The 14,660-nt window shown below is 42.9% G+C and overlaps 1 protein-coding gene across 5 annotated transcripts in view; it reads left to right on the top strand.

Moving 5' to 3' along the window:
* The window catches only part of NCOA3 (nuclear receptor coactivator 3), a 109,773-nt gene that overhangs the window by 56,768 nt on the left and 38,345 nt on the right, over window positions 1–14,660 (top strand). For all 5 annotated transcript variants that reach the window (XM_077335553.1, XM_077335556.1, XM_077335555.1 and 2 more), the window contains 2 exons: window positions 4,365–4,454; window positions 14,466–14,573. In XM_077335553.1, the coding sequence (XP_077191668.1) occupies window positions 14,485–14,573 (89 nt within the window). In that variant the 5' untranslated portion in view covers window positions 4,365–4,454; window positions 14,466–14,484. The remainder of the gene's footprint in view (window positions 1–4,364; window positions 4,455–14,465; window positions 14,574–14,660) is intronic.

Consider the following 14,660-nt stretch of genomic DNA (forward strand, 5'->3'; position numbering starts at 1 on the left):
GATATTGAAATAATATCCAAATATTTTTAAGTGTTCTGGGGGCACAACAATCTATTAAAGTGTTTAAAAGCTTAACGTATTTTAGCAAAAGGAAGGTGACTAATGTGAGTATAAAAGAGGTAATTCTATGCAGGGGTAGTCAGAGATGCCCATGGACTACAGTTCCCATGAGTAGTCACAGATGCCCATGGACTACAGTTCCCATGAGCCCCTGCCAGCGAATGCTGGCAGGGGCTCATGGGAATTGTAGTCCATGATCTGGAGGGCTGCAGTTTGTCTACCCCTGCTATATATAGTATATCTTTCATGGTAAAAGAAGTAGTTTAGGATTGGCTCACATTCTTTTTAGCCTCACTTCCAATTTTTTTTTTTGCCAATTGTATGAAAATCTTGCCTCATTCCGTCTCTTTTTTTATATTGCAGCATTCTATGCGACATTACAAATGATACTTTTGAAAGTGAATAGGGCCCTTCGTGGGTTGTACAGCTAAGCTCTCCTGTGTGTATGTTACTGATAGTAATGCTCTCCCTTTTGAAATTATTGTGGAGTTTTACAAGTTGTCTTTTATCAACTGCATGTGATTGCTTTAAGAAAATGAAGACTGTAGTCTGGATAGGTGACCCCCCCCCTTCCCCCAAGTAGATACTGCATAATTTAAAGTTGTTATCTTTAGGGAACTGACTGAAGTGCAAACAAGAATGCTAATCTTGGTTTTCTTGGAGCAAATACAAGTCTCCTAGTCTGGAGCAAACTTAAAGAAGTCTTGTTTTTTATATGCTGCTTTTCTCTACCCGGAGGAGTCTCAAAGCGGCTTACAATCGCCTTCCCTTTCCTCTCCCCACAACAGACACCCTGTGAGGGAGGTGAGGCGGAGAGAACCCTAATATTACGGCTCAGTCAGAACAGCTTTATCAGTGTTGTGGCCAGCCCAAGGTCACCCAGCTGGCTGCATGTGGAGGTGCGAGGAATCAAACCAGGACTGCCAGATTAGAAGTTGGTGATCCTAACCACTACACCAAGCTGGCTTTCTTTCTGCCAAAGTCCATGGTGCTTTATAGCTATGCATTTATTATATTTATAATACTTTACCTTACCAATCTTGCTTCTACAAAGCCGTGGTTAATTTAGCAGTGTCATACGCATTTTTGGCATGACCCTCCCTCCACCTCCCTAACCACTACACCAAAATGTGAATACATTTTAATTTTAAAAAATCATTAGCTCTTACTAAATCTAAAGTCACTGTTTTGGTAGTTTGCATGGGAAAGACGCAAGGAACTGAGGTGAGCTGTTAAATGTTGCGTTGTTCTGTCTGCAGAGGTGTTGTTTCTCTAATGGACCTTAAAGTTTGCTGGGGTTAAGAAAAGACTGTTTCATGGAGTTCCCCAGGAAGTAAGGGCCAGGGTGATAAAAGACCCAAGAACAGCTTACTTTTAGGTTAGAGCAACTTGTGGCAGATTGTAGTCACTAGAAAGGAAACATGTGGGAGTTCTTTGCTAATTCTGGATATCACGGAACTGACTAGGACTGAAGGAGCTGTGGCCGAATGAACAAAGATATTTGCATGTCCCATTCCTTAAAACATTGGGAAGAAAGTTTCTAGTGCACCTTCTATTACTGCCTTACATTCTTCGTTGGGGGGTAGTAAGAAGCTTTAAATCTCCTTGAGGTATGTGTAGCTTTGAAAGTGTCCCTGTGTGTCCCCGTGCTTTGCACTTACAGTGAATTTCATCTATCCTACTTCTGTAAGTTCATCTTATTTTGACATTGCCTGTTTCTTGGAACCCTTTGTAAGCTGCTTGAGAGTTCAGCATCCTGAATAGTCCTGTTATCTACCATTGATGGACTAATGATTAAGAATGGATTATTAAAAAGCAAGCAGTTGAAATCCTTGCTTTCTAATTTGTGAGCACTTTCTTTGGTTTTACTTTTTTCCTATTCTGATCTGTAATAGGATTGCAGCTGTGTCTTACAAACTATTAACTGGATAAAAGGACTTTGACAAAATCCCTTTTGAACTCTCCTGTGTAATCTGTACAGTTTTGCCACTATTTAATTGTTGGTAATCTCCATTCTAAAATGTTGGACAGGCAAACACCTTTGCTCCGGTGCTTTCTGTATTTGAACTGCTGTAGAATACTTGTAGAACGTTGTAGAACACGTTGTAGAACCTCTTGTGGCGCAGAGTGGTAAGGCAGCAGACATGCAGTCTGAAAGCTCTGCCCATGAGGCTGGGAGTTCAATCCCAGCAGCCGGCTCAAGGTTGACTCAGCCTTCCATCCTTCCGAGGTCGATAAAATGAGTACCCAGCTTGCTGGGGGGTAAAGGGTAATGACTGGGGAAGGCACTGGCAAACCACCCCGTATTGAGTCTGCCATGAAATCGCTAGAGGGCGTCACCCCAAGGGTCAGACATGACTCAGGGCTTGCACAGGGGATATCTTTACCTTTAGAACACTATTTTATACCTTATTACCCAGATCAGATATTGCAGTGACAGATCTGTAGAATCCCAAGTCTTTTTGTTAAAAACTATCACCTTCTGATACTTTTGTAATATTTGTACAGGGGTTTCGAAAAAATATATGAAAGACCTATTTCTTAAACAGAAATGATAGTATCTTTTGTACTCTCTCCAGCCAACCAGATTAAATCTGCAGCTTGCAGCATTAGATGTCAACTTGGTGCCTGTTCCAGTGATTGCCCAATGTATTGATGTAGATACATAAATGTTAGGAAAACCTCTGCCATGTATTTCATTGTTCAAATAGCTGAGTGAACTGGGATCTTTGGCAGGCGAATATCCATTTTTCAGGGGCTTGAATTTGTATTTTTAATTGTACTGTTGCTGTTTTCTTAGCCACTTGGGGGCTGGGGTTGCTTATCACGAAAGCATTGCAATAATGCAAATTAGGAGATGGTTGCGCCTAGATGCTAATCTTTGTGACCACTTGCCAATCACCTCTCTAATTGGTATTGTTCATCTGAATGCAGCTACTGTCAGTGTTGTCAACTGAGATGGTTAAACTTGCATACAAATGCATATGCAACTCGTTGAGATGAAAGGCCCTGCTTAAATTTCTTGAGAAATTATCTGCTTGTACAAAGCTCTTCACCTGACTACTAATAATTATCTATAAGTAGACTGAGCTAAAAGTATTAATTTTGAAACACTGATTTTTTTTTTACACCAGACTATAGTGTGCTTTTTACATGTGAATGCCTCATAAATATTTCCCAAGAACAATTTATTTTTCTAATTAGCCTAAAACAGTCTCAGTGTTACATAGGGTTTCAAGTGGTTTTGAGTTAATCAGTTGAAACACACAGCTGTTGTTAAAAACTTTACTTAGGTTATTGTCATTTTCTTTGGGATGCTTGATAAATGGTTGACTTCAACCTGAAATGAATTTTAAAAGTCTTTGCACTTTAACATGAGAAAGTGATGAAGGTTAACTTTGAATGCCATACCTCAAAAATCTTGTTGGTCTCTATCTTGCTACTGGGCTCAAATGGAGTCCCCCCCCCCCGCCATTTTATCATTACAATAACAACTTTGTGAGGTTAGGCTGAAAGGAAGTTACTGACCCAACATCACCTCACAAACTTCCTTGAGGATTGGAGCCTGGGGTCTCTCAGATCTTAGTCTGACACTGGTGAAAACCAGCGTGGTATAGTGCTTAAAAGCGGCTTCTAATCAGAGAACTAGATTTGAATCCCCACTCCTCCACATGCAGCCAACTGGGTAATCTTAGGCTAGTCATAGTCCTTATAGTGCTGTTCTCATAGAACGGTTGTTTCAGAGCTCTCTCAGCCCGATGTACCACATTGGGTGTCTGTTGTGGAGAGAGGAGTGGAAGGTGATAGTAAGCCTCTTTGAAATTCCTTCAGGGAGTGAAAAGCGGGATATAAAACCCAACTCTTCTTCTTATATTTCTACTACACTCACTGTGAGCCATTTCACTTCCCTCTGCTTGGAAGTTAGATGGGTGGGAGCTATTTAAACTTAACATCTGTTGGGTGGTCTCACTTGCTCAGCTGTCAGGTTTAGGTGGCTGTTGAATGTTGGGAAAGTCACCATGACTCCCATTGTCAGATACAACAGTAAAAGCTAGAATTCATTCTGGAATTCATTCATGTTGCAAGTCCTGAGTTCCAAAACTTAATCATAAGCAATATAATTTGGTCTGAGATCAGGTTGATTTTGTGCCATTTTGTGTCATCAATAGAGATGATTGCCAGAAAAACTTTTTTTTTTAAAGCAATAACTTGTTCACAAAGAGTTAGCAAAAAAGATTGTATGAGACATTTTTGCAAGCTTATCTTATTAAAACATTTGTGTCCCATCCTTCCATCTCATTTAGGAACCCCAGGGTGCTGCTGGCAACAAACACTAAAAGCAGCAACCATAGAACTGGCAACGCTCAACAGCACAAGCATCAGCAGCATAAAAAAGTAAGTGTTTTTTTGGTCATAGGTAGTTTGATTCTCCTTGCGCTAAATAAGGGATTTAGCTGTGTGTTTGATGATTACCAAATAGAATAACTTATTCTATAATTTCCTTTAGTGTTTTAATTTTCTGCACCGTGAAATACTGGCAGTTTTTTGGATTCAAGATACTTCCTGCTGTGAGTGTATTTTCACCCAAAAGGGAAGTTGTCTGGATGTCTTTATAGGTTGTCTTTACAGGTTATAGGATGATCTAGATGCTAACCAGGTTGACTGACCAATCGAACTATATAGCAGTGTTTGGCAAATGGTATAGTAAAGCATAGTGTAATGGTTAGAGCGGTGTAGGATCTAAAAGCTTTAGCTTGAAATCTCAGCTTTGCCATAGCTTGTTGGGTGACGATGGGACAGGCACACTCTCTTGGCCTCCCCCACCTCACAGTATATCCTCACAGGTTGTGAAGATAAAAGAGGAGTAACATATTTTGGGGTTACAACAGTGGGAAAAGCCTTGTTTGTGTATGTGTAAAAGGTGTATAGGTCACATCAGTGTTTCATATTAGAGGTCTGGCTATACAGCTTTAAAAAAAAAACAGTTTCAGACTTGCTCTTTTCTTGCAGCTAATGATCATTAAAATATTTGGCAGCATCAGAGTCTTTGAACTTTTGTGCCATAACGGTGACCTTGCGAGACTTTTTTTGCAGGTAACGAAGGGCTTCCTTGGCTGAAGTCACTTATTAAAGGTTTGAAACAGCTAAAGTTTGTCGAAATGTGCAGGAATGTGAATTTGGAGCTGAAAACTGCCTTAAAAACAGAATCTTCTCACCAGAAATTGTCAGCACTGTGACATGCATGCTAGGCTTTATCACTTATTCTGAAGCTTCCTGCATTCCTAGTATTCTAGCCAAAGCATAATGTTGACTGATTCCAAAATTCCTCCATCACTCAATGTTTCTGCATAAGCCCCCTCCTCCTTTCAGAGATGAGCTACGCAGACGTCTTGAGCTGCTTCCTCTTCATAGCACATGTGGCTAGGATTTTCGGAACTGGAGAGCATCCATACAGAAGATGCCCTTCCCTTGCCTTTGGATTTACAAAAGCCTAGGGAATTATAGTTGTCATGATAATGAAATGTAGAGAAGGTAAAGGTAGAGGTATCCCCTGTGCAAGCACCGAGTCATGTCTGACCCTTGGGGTGACGCCCTCTAGCGTTTTCATGGCAGACTCAATACGGGGTGGTTTGCCAGTGCCTTCCCCAGTCATGACCGTTTACCCCCCAGCAAGCTGGGTACTCATTTTACCGACCTCGGAAGGATGGAAGGCTGAGTCAACCTTGAGCCGGCTGCTGGGATTGAACTCCTAGCCTTATGGGCAAAGCTTTCAGACGGCTGCCTTACCACTCTGCGCCACAAGAGGCTCTTTTGAAATGTAGAGAAGAATGCTCTTAAATATATGAAGCTATACAATGGCTAACTCTGTAACACCCTCTTGATTGACTGATAGAATTTTTATGCCGCTCTCTCATATGGTTCAAGACAGTTTACAACATAGGTTCATAACATATGCATGCTCCAGTATGCACATTACATTACACTCCAGAATTGGACTCCGTAAACTGTCTCAACATCAATAAATAAATAAACATTAACCATTTGACATTTAACTGTAACCCAACACAGCACTCAGCATTTAACCATTAACTGTTTAACCATTCAATGTAATGTTTGACCGTAACCCAACAGGTTGGTTGGACTGAGGATTGCCCCACGATGTGTCCTATGGGCTTAACAGATAGCAGTGTGTTCTGGAGGCCCCTGTGGGTGTTATCTGCTCTCTGGCCCCAGCCAAAAGGTTGGTCGAAGAGCTTCTCTAGGAGCTCATTCCCCCAAGTGGGGGCCAGGAAGGAGAATGATTTGGCCCTGGCTGAGATCAGATATGCTTCCTTAGGGCCAGGGATAACCAGCCAGTTGGAATTGGCTGAACGTAGTGCTCTTCATGGGATAAAGGCAGAGAAGCAGTCCCTCAGGTAAACTGGGCCCAGAGTGGCCTTAAAGGTAATTATCAAGACCTTAAACTTGATTGGTAACCAGCACAGCTGTTGAAACACAGGCTGAATATGGCCCACCAAGGTTTTCCTGTGAGAACCCTGGCCGCTGCATTCTGTACCACTTGTAGTTTCCAGAACACAGATAAGGGTAGGCCCATGTAGAGTAAGTTAAAGATGTCCAATCTAGAGGTTACTGTCACATGGATCACTGTGGCTACGAGTTCCAGAGTGAAGTAGGGTGCTGGGAGCTTAGCTTGGCGAAGGTGGAAGAATGTCAGCCATGCTGCTCTTGTGACCTATGCCTATATGGAAAACCATTTGTGTAAGTAGTTCTATTTCTTATCAAGACAGTCTCTCTACATCTCAAGACAACTTCCTAGAATTGATGTGGTTGGAACTTTTTGAATGACATTTCTAGAATTGATTTGATTGGAATTTCTTGAATGGCATTTCTAGAACTGATTCGGTTAGAACTTCTTGAATGGCATTTAAGAATTGCAACATACTACTTAAGAGTGTCAAAACTGTAGCATCGTTTTTTAAAATATATATCCCACCTTTCTCCTCAGTGGGGACTCCAAGGGCATACCCTTGTTCTCATCTCCCCTATCTTACCCTTACCACAACCCTGTGAGGCTAAGCTAGGCTTGAGGATGTGTGGTCGGCCCAAAGTCACCCAGCAAGCTTCCATGGCAATAGGAATTCAAACCTGTTTCCCAGATCCTAGTCTGACCCGTCTAAAGTGACACCTGTTATAAAGATAGATTTGGGTTTATGAAATCAGTCGGTGGAAATAATGCATTTCATATTGCTTAGAAACGCTAGTCGCCCTGCAACAGACAGTCGCCCGCTTAATAAATAAATAACTATGCAGAGTGCTCGATACTGACCCAGACTGAAAATCTCACTGTCCTGTTATTTAAAGAGGCTTTCGTGAGAGGTGCACTTCCAACAGAATTAACTTCAAGCAGCCGTAGTCATTACGCTTCCACGTCTGATGGATCAACATTGTTGCTGCTGTGTTTCTAATGAGTGATTTTTGCATTAATAATGCATCCGATAATTGGCTTAGTTGTGAAGGTCTCTTGTTGCATGAAAAACAGCTTTCTTTTGTCGAGCATTTTCAAGCACAAGATCATCAGGAGCAAAGGAGCAGACTCTCTGGGTTTCTGGGCCGGATGCTTCGCAGCATCTCATTGCAGACTCAGTGACCATATTATCAGGAAAAGGTACTGGTGTGCAGAGGATATTTAGTTATTTATTTGGATTTTTATACCGCCCATGCTTTGCAGCTCTGGGTGGTTTAAATTGTATAAATTTACATGGAACATTATAACAATCTATAGCACACAAATTTCAGTAGAACATCATAACACAATCTATCAAGGATTACCTCTTATTACCTCTTATTACCTCTTATTTTAGAATAAGCTCTTTAAAAGGATGCCTTTTGTTTAGAATGCAGCCACTTAAATAAACCACAAATAGAAGCTAATGTAACTCCTAGAGAGTTCTGTCAGCTCCATGGACCTCAAACCCAGTTAAACTGTTCCTCAAAGGGAGGGGAGGGGAGGAATATTGTCCTAAGATAGGCAAGGAACAAATTCTCAGCCTGCTCAGCCTTACACAGAATTTTATGTGAGGCTTCCAGTTCAGAAGAAAATGTGCTTCTGTGTGTTCTATATAGTTTTCCTTGTGTAACACATTTTACAGATAGGGACAGGTTAGTATACAGCAGCCAAAAAGGGAAAACATTTTAATATATTACCTTAAAGACAAAATTGTGCTGGGATAGTGTTCTTTTGCATTTTACCCAGTGGGCTGTGGACCATGAAAGCTTAGGCCACATTACCTTGCTTAATGTTAAGCTGCCACGGGCCTTTCTGTTCTTCTCCAACAGGAATTTTAGAACATAACGCTTTAATGCTGAAATTGTTGAATGGTGTGCTGGGAAGCGTAACTTCCTTTCAACGCTGTTCCATATATTCTTTCAAGTGGGTAGCCGTGTTGGTCTGAAGCAGCACAACAAAACAAAATCAGAGTCCAGTAGCACCTTTAAGACCAACGAAAATTTATTCAAGGCGTGAGCTTTCGAGTGCAAGCACTCTAAGGAAGAGAGCGCTCGAATAAATCTTTGTTGGCCTTAAAGGTGCCACTGGACTCCATATATTCTTCTGAAGTAACGTGAATTTATGACATCGAAGGGTTTACTCTAAATACAAAACTGCAGTTACTTAATTTCTGATGTTTGCCCTCGCCCTTCCCGAACGTCTTTCTTATCTCACTCTAGGCGTTTCCTGTCTCTTCCGAGGGCAGCTTCTAGGAGTACTAAACTGTGCTTCTGCTTAGGAATGCTGTTGCTATGAGAGCAACGCAAAACACTGCAGTTCTGTACACGTCTGTATAACACCAAATGAAGATTTGGGGCATCAAGACAAATATGCTCAAATGCAGTAAAGGTTGGAGGCTGGCTTCTACCTTTTGCATGACTGAACTGCAGATGTTTGCTGGCATTCTTCCTCTCTTAAAAGCTGCCCGTGTGTTTGTGTGTGGGAGCAGGGGGGGGGGAGGGAGGAGAAGGAGAAAGAGAGAGCTACTTGCTGCTCTTTAAATTCCGCTTGCCCAGTTGGTTGATGCTGCTCTGCCATCTAGTGGCAAGCATGCAAATGACAGTGTGTTTTTGTTTGGTTTTCTCTTTCTAAATTCCTAATTGGATAGATTCAGTTGAGTAGCCGTGTTGGTCTGAAGTAGCACAATAAAATCAGAGAGTCCAGTAGCACCTTTAAGACCAACAAAGATTTATTCAAGGCGTGAGCTTTCGAGTGCAAGCACTCTTCGTCAGAGCAAAAATCAGTTCTGTTACATCTGTGTCACAACCAGATACAGACAATGATAATCCTTTGTCAAAACCGCCAATGAATCCCCTAGAATTCAGTGTACTTTACAAAGAGAAACAAAATGTGGCTGGTAGAGGGATCAAAGGCTATCACCTCTCCATATGTTGCTTGCTCCATACAACTGTGAGACATTCCTCCCAGGGAATTGCTGGGAAGTGACCAGCAATTTGCAAAGTACACTGAATTCTAGGGGATTCATTGGCTGTTTTGACAAAGGATTATCATTGGCTGTATCTGGTTGTGACACAGATGTAACAGAACTGATTTTTGCTAGATATTCCCTGTCATGTAGAAGATCATAGTCTGAGGAAGGGTGCTTACACTCGAAAGCTCACCCCTTGATTAAATCTTTGTTGGTCTAAATTCCTAATTGTCACGGAAAAAGCTAATTTATTATGCCTCCTTCCACTGATCAGTACATTATAGAGTGGGAAAAGGGAGGAAAAGTAACCTACATGAGGACAGTGAAACCAACTGAAGGTCTATTGAGATTTATTTGTGTAGATTTGTGTAGATGCCTTATGAGTGGTACAGTGATTAGGTGTGTTGGACCAGTATCTCGGAGACTCAAGTTCAAATTTGCATGTGCCATGGAAGTTTATTGCTATTGTTATTACTATTTATTACACTTCTATACCGCCCTCCCAGCAAACAGGCTCAAAACGCCATAATAGGATAAAATATTTAACAATTCATTAAAGTTTCTATAAATTTAACATTTAACATTAAAGTGAAGCGACAATTTAAGTTAGTGTCAGCAAGAAGAAAAAGAAGAGTTGGTTCTTATATGCTGCTTTTCTCTACTAGGAGGAGTCTCAAAGCGGCTTACAATCGCCTTCCCTTTCCTCTCCCCACAACAGATATCCTGTGAGGGAGGTGAGGCTCAGAGAGCCCTGTCAGAGCAGCTTTAGCAGTGCTGTGGTGAGCCCAAGGTCACCCAGCTGGCTGCATGTGGGGGAGTGGGGTATCAAAACTGGCTCACCGGATTATAAGTTGGCATTCCAACACACAGCTACACCAAACTGGCACCAGCACCAGCAGTCCCAGGTTGGGTTGTCACCAGATCTTCCAGGGCTAGTCTACGGTCAGGGGGCATCTTTAGTGGGGGGCACCAGTAGATATTTGCATCTCAATGCCCCCAACCATGAGCCTGGTGAAAGAGCTCCATATTGCAAGCCCTGCGGAATTGCTAGCTCTGTCAGGGCCCAGATCTGCTCTGAGTGCTGATTCCACCAGGTAGGGGCGAGGACCGAGAACATACTAGCCCTGGTTGAGGCCAGCTGTATTTCCTTGGGGCCAGGGACCACCAACTGATTGGAACCTTTTAGAAGAAGAAGAAGAATTGGTTCTTATATGCCATGTTTCTCTACCCGAAGGAGGCTCAAAGTGGCTTACAGTCGCCTTCCCATTCCTCTCCCCACAACAGACACCCTGTGGGGTGGGTGAGGCTGAGAGAGCCCTGATATCACTGAAGAAGAAGAAGAGTTGGTTCTTATATGCTGCTTTTCTCTACCCGAAGGAGGCTCAAAGCGCTTACAGTCGCCTTCCCATTCCTCTCCCCACAACAGACACCCTGTGGGGTGGGTGAGGCTGAGAGAGCCCTGATATCACTGCTCGGTCAGAACAGTTTTATCAGTGCTGTGGTAAGCCCAAGGTCACCCAGCTGGCTGCATGTGGAGGAGGAGTGGGGAATCGAACCCGGCATGCCAGATTAGAAGTCCGCACTCCTAACCACAACACCAAACTGGCTTTTAATGTAATTTCTAGACTGCCCCTCCCCGTGGGCAGGTCTGGGGTAGTTAACATCATAAAACTAAAAGATTATTAAATATAATAATAAAATAAAAACACAAGTCATAAATCAGTGCCCAAGTCCAGTCAATAGTTGTCGATACAAGGTTAGAATAAGAGCTCCGGGTTAAAGTCACATTGTTCCCAGTTCTGATTTCCCATGGTAAGGAAGGGGAGATGAGAGGACAAGGATTTTGGGCCAGCCACAGTCTCTCAGCCTAACCTACCTCACAGAGTTGTGAGGATAAAATGAAGGCGAGGAGAATGATTTAAGCCGCTTTTGGGGAGAAAGGCAGGGCACAAATGAATTCAAGGAAATATGCTGCTTTCCCAAGATAGCTGCAAAACGAGAACTACCATTTTCTGGATTAGCCAATCCTTGTGCTAGCTTTGGCTGGTGTTGCATTTTCTGTTGTCGAAGTCTCTTCTGGTACCCGGCAACTGAAGTTAATAATTGCCTAGTCCTCAGCTATTTCTGTGTGTACTGCATGAAAAAGCAAGACAATTGCTTCCTTGTAGGAAAGATCCTACAACTCATTGGGGCAGCAGGGCAACTGCAGAGAGTTAATCCAAGATCAGCAAGCATGACCCTGAAATAGAGGCAGCCTTAAAAATGGTAGCAAAGTTGTATGTTTCTAATGTGTGTTGGAGCTTTCAGTGTAAAGTGTTCAGTGGAAAGGATGGGAGAATATTGGTAAGGAAAGAAGGTAAATTAGAGTAGACCTTTTCTTTTCCTGAGTGATGCTGGAGATTTAAGAGCTTTTTCTCTGATCTTTCTTTTGATTGTCAAATTTGCTATATGCTGCATTGGTCAGGCCACACCTGGAGTACTATGTGTCTGTTTTTGCAACAGCTGGAAGTTGGCATCCCTAAGACCGTTTATACACTGGAGGTTTCATGCTGGGCTGTAGGCTGGAGTTTTAGTCATGGCAGGTTGCCCCACCTCTTCCTGCGCCCACATCAGCCCCGGATCTGTGCTCCTGACAGGGGGGTGGGGCAGTGAAGTTCCCAGTGCATAAACGGTCTAACTGAGAACGACTATACCTGGATCCAGTGCAAGGACTGTGCACAGCCTGCACAAGGATTCCTTTCTTCCCAGGTTTCCCCATTCCCTGACAGCCATTTTCCCCCTTGCAAAATATATTCTCAGGTCTTTCTAGGATTGCCAACTTCCTGGTGGTACTTGGCGATCTCCCAAAGTCACAAGTGATCTCCACCCAGATCATTTCCCCTGAGGAGAATTGCTGCTTTGCATGGTGGGCTTTATGACAGCGGAGATGAAGGCTCCCTTGTTTTGCTCAGGCAGGCATTTTATGAGTGGTGCCATGCACACTGTATGCACATTACTTCTGGGGGCGTGGCAGGGAGGCGTGGCTAGCTAGACATCACTTCCGGGGTTACTTGACTATACAACAGTCAGAAGGTTAAGAGAGGCTGTTCTTGTTTTTTCCTTCACCCTCCCTGTTTATTTAAATTACTTCTATTGATATCTTGTGAACCGCTTTGTGTGACCATTGTGGAGCAAAGCAGAACAAAATGCCTAAATGAATAAATGTATTCATTTATGTAGAGATGTAGCAACCAATGCATGTACTTAATCACCAAATCATGCTTTTGATAATGGAGAACAGTCACTGGAGCCTGAATGCGCTCCTTTCCCCTCTGCACTTTATTCCCCTATTATCCATGGTTGGCAACGATTTGCCATAATATGAATGAAAGCTGGATTGAAGTGGTAAGCCCCGAATCACGATTATTTCAATCCCCAAAGAGGGAAAGGGCCAGAGTTCTGCCAGATGGATTGAACTGACTCTTCCAGGTATATTGAATCAGCTCTGTCTTTTCTGAACTGATTCACCATTGTGGGACACGTAGTGTTCCGTGAGATGGAAAGGTTTTTTTCTTTTGATAAGCTAGGTGAGAGTAGACTGTTGTCTGCATTAAATGTATAACTTAGTGTGGACGTATTTATTGCACACAAAATGTTTCCCATGCAATTCAATCTCAAGTGAATACAAACAAACCCAAATTACTGTTTTTCCTATTTATCTCCGGACTCTGTTACCCATTTTCATTATGCTGTATATGAATTTACTCTCACACTTTGCCTATAAATATGAACTGATGACTTACTATTAAAGAAATGCTGTGGCAGAATCTAATTTTTCCATTGCTCTCTTCACCTAGTAGCTGTATGGAAGCCTCCCAAAACCAATATTAGTGACAATGAGCTATCTGATCATCGAACGCAGCAGCTCTATAAAGGGAAAAGCAGATCAATTCCCCTTTTTCTACCTATTCCACCTATGGCACTTTCATTAACTGAACAGTGATGGAACCTTCCTACAGCCTGGTCCCATTGCCAGGAAACCCTTGACACCCACCATGTCCCTAGCTGCTATTGCTTTTCCCTCTAAACTAGCGATCCCCAACCTGTGGGCCGTGGACCACATGTGGTCCTTCGACTAATTGGAGGTGGGCCCCGAAGGACGCCTTCTTCCCCCTCCCCGGCCCTTTACTTCATCCCCCCCGGCCCTTTACAACACACTTCATTGTTGTGGCGTGTCTGTATCTTATTTTGAAGGGATGTTTAAACATTACCATAGCGATCGGAGAGCGTTAGGGCAGTGGTTGAGAGTAGAGGAGTAAACTACCCCCCCACCGGGCCTCAATAAAAGGGGTTGAGTGGTCCCCGGTGAGTGGTCCCCGGTGATAAAAAGGTTGGGGACCACTGCTCTGAACTGTTGTAACTACTCAAATATACAATATTCCTAAATTTTGATTGATGTTGCCTATAATGACTTTGCACTGGGCTGTGTCTGGAATGTGGAAGCCCAAGTGCTGGCCAAGTGAAGGGCAAAGCTTTTGTCCTTGTAGCTGACTTGGGGGTTTGGCCATTGCCTTACGTCAGGGGTGGGCAAACTGTGGCCCTCCAGATATCCATGGACTACAGTTCCCATGAGCTCCTGCCAGCATTCACTGGCAGGGGCTCCTGGAAATTGTAGTCCATGGACATCTGAAGGGCCACAAGTTGCCCACCCCTGCCTTACATAAACTGAAAATCAGGCCTGCAATATTGCTGCTTCTGAGCTTCATTTACACATGGTGGGGGGGACAAACTGAAAGAGCTTGTTAAAACCACTGAACTTGATGCACCTCTGGTTGCTTACCAACTTGTCACTGTGAAAGTTGAACCAAGTTTCTAAATGTATTGCTTTTGAATAAGCTTAGCTTGTATTCTTGAGACATGTTCAACTTGGCTGTTCCTTTATGGTGTCAGGTGCTGATGTTTGAGCAGGATGAGTGGATTGGGAGAAAATACCTTGGACGGCATGACCAGTGATTCAAGAAAGCGTAAGCCGTTGCCCTGTGATACCCCGGGACCAGGGTACACACTGTTCATTTTTTATAAATATAATAATAACAATACATATATATGGGATGAGATACTTTTTATTTTGGGATGGGATTGTTG

The sequence above is a fragment of the Paroedura picta genome, chromosome 4 (genome assembly GCF_049243985.1).
Source record: "Paroedura picta isolate Pp20150507F chromosome 4, Ppicta_v3.0, whole genome shotgun sequence".
Lineage (NCBI taxonomy): Eukaryota > Metazoa > Chordata > Lepidosauria > Squamata > Gekkonidae > Paroedura > Paroedura picta.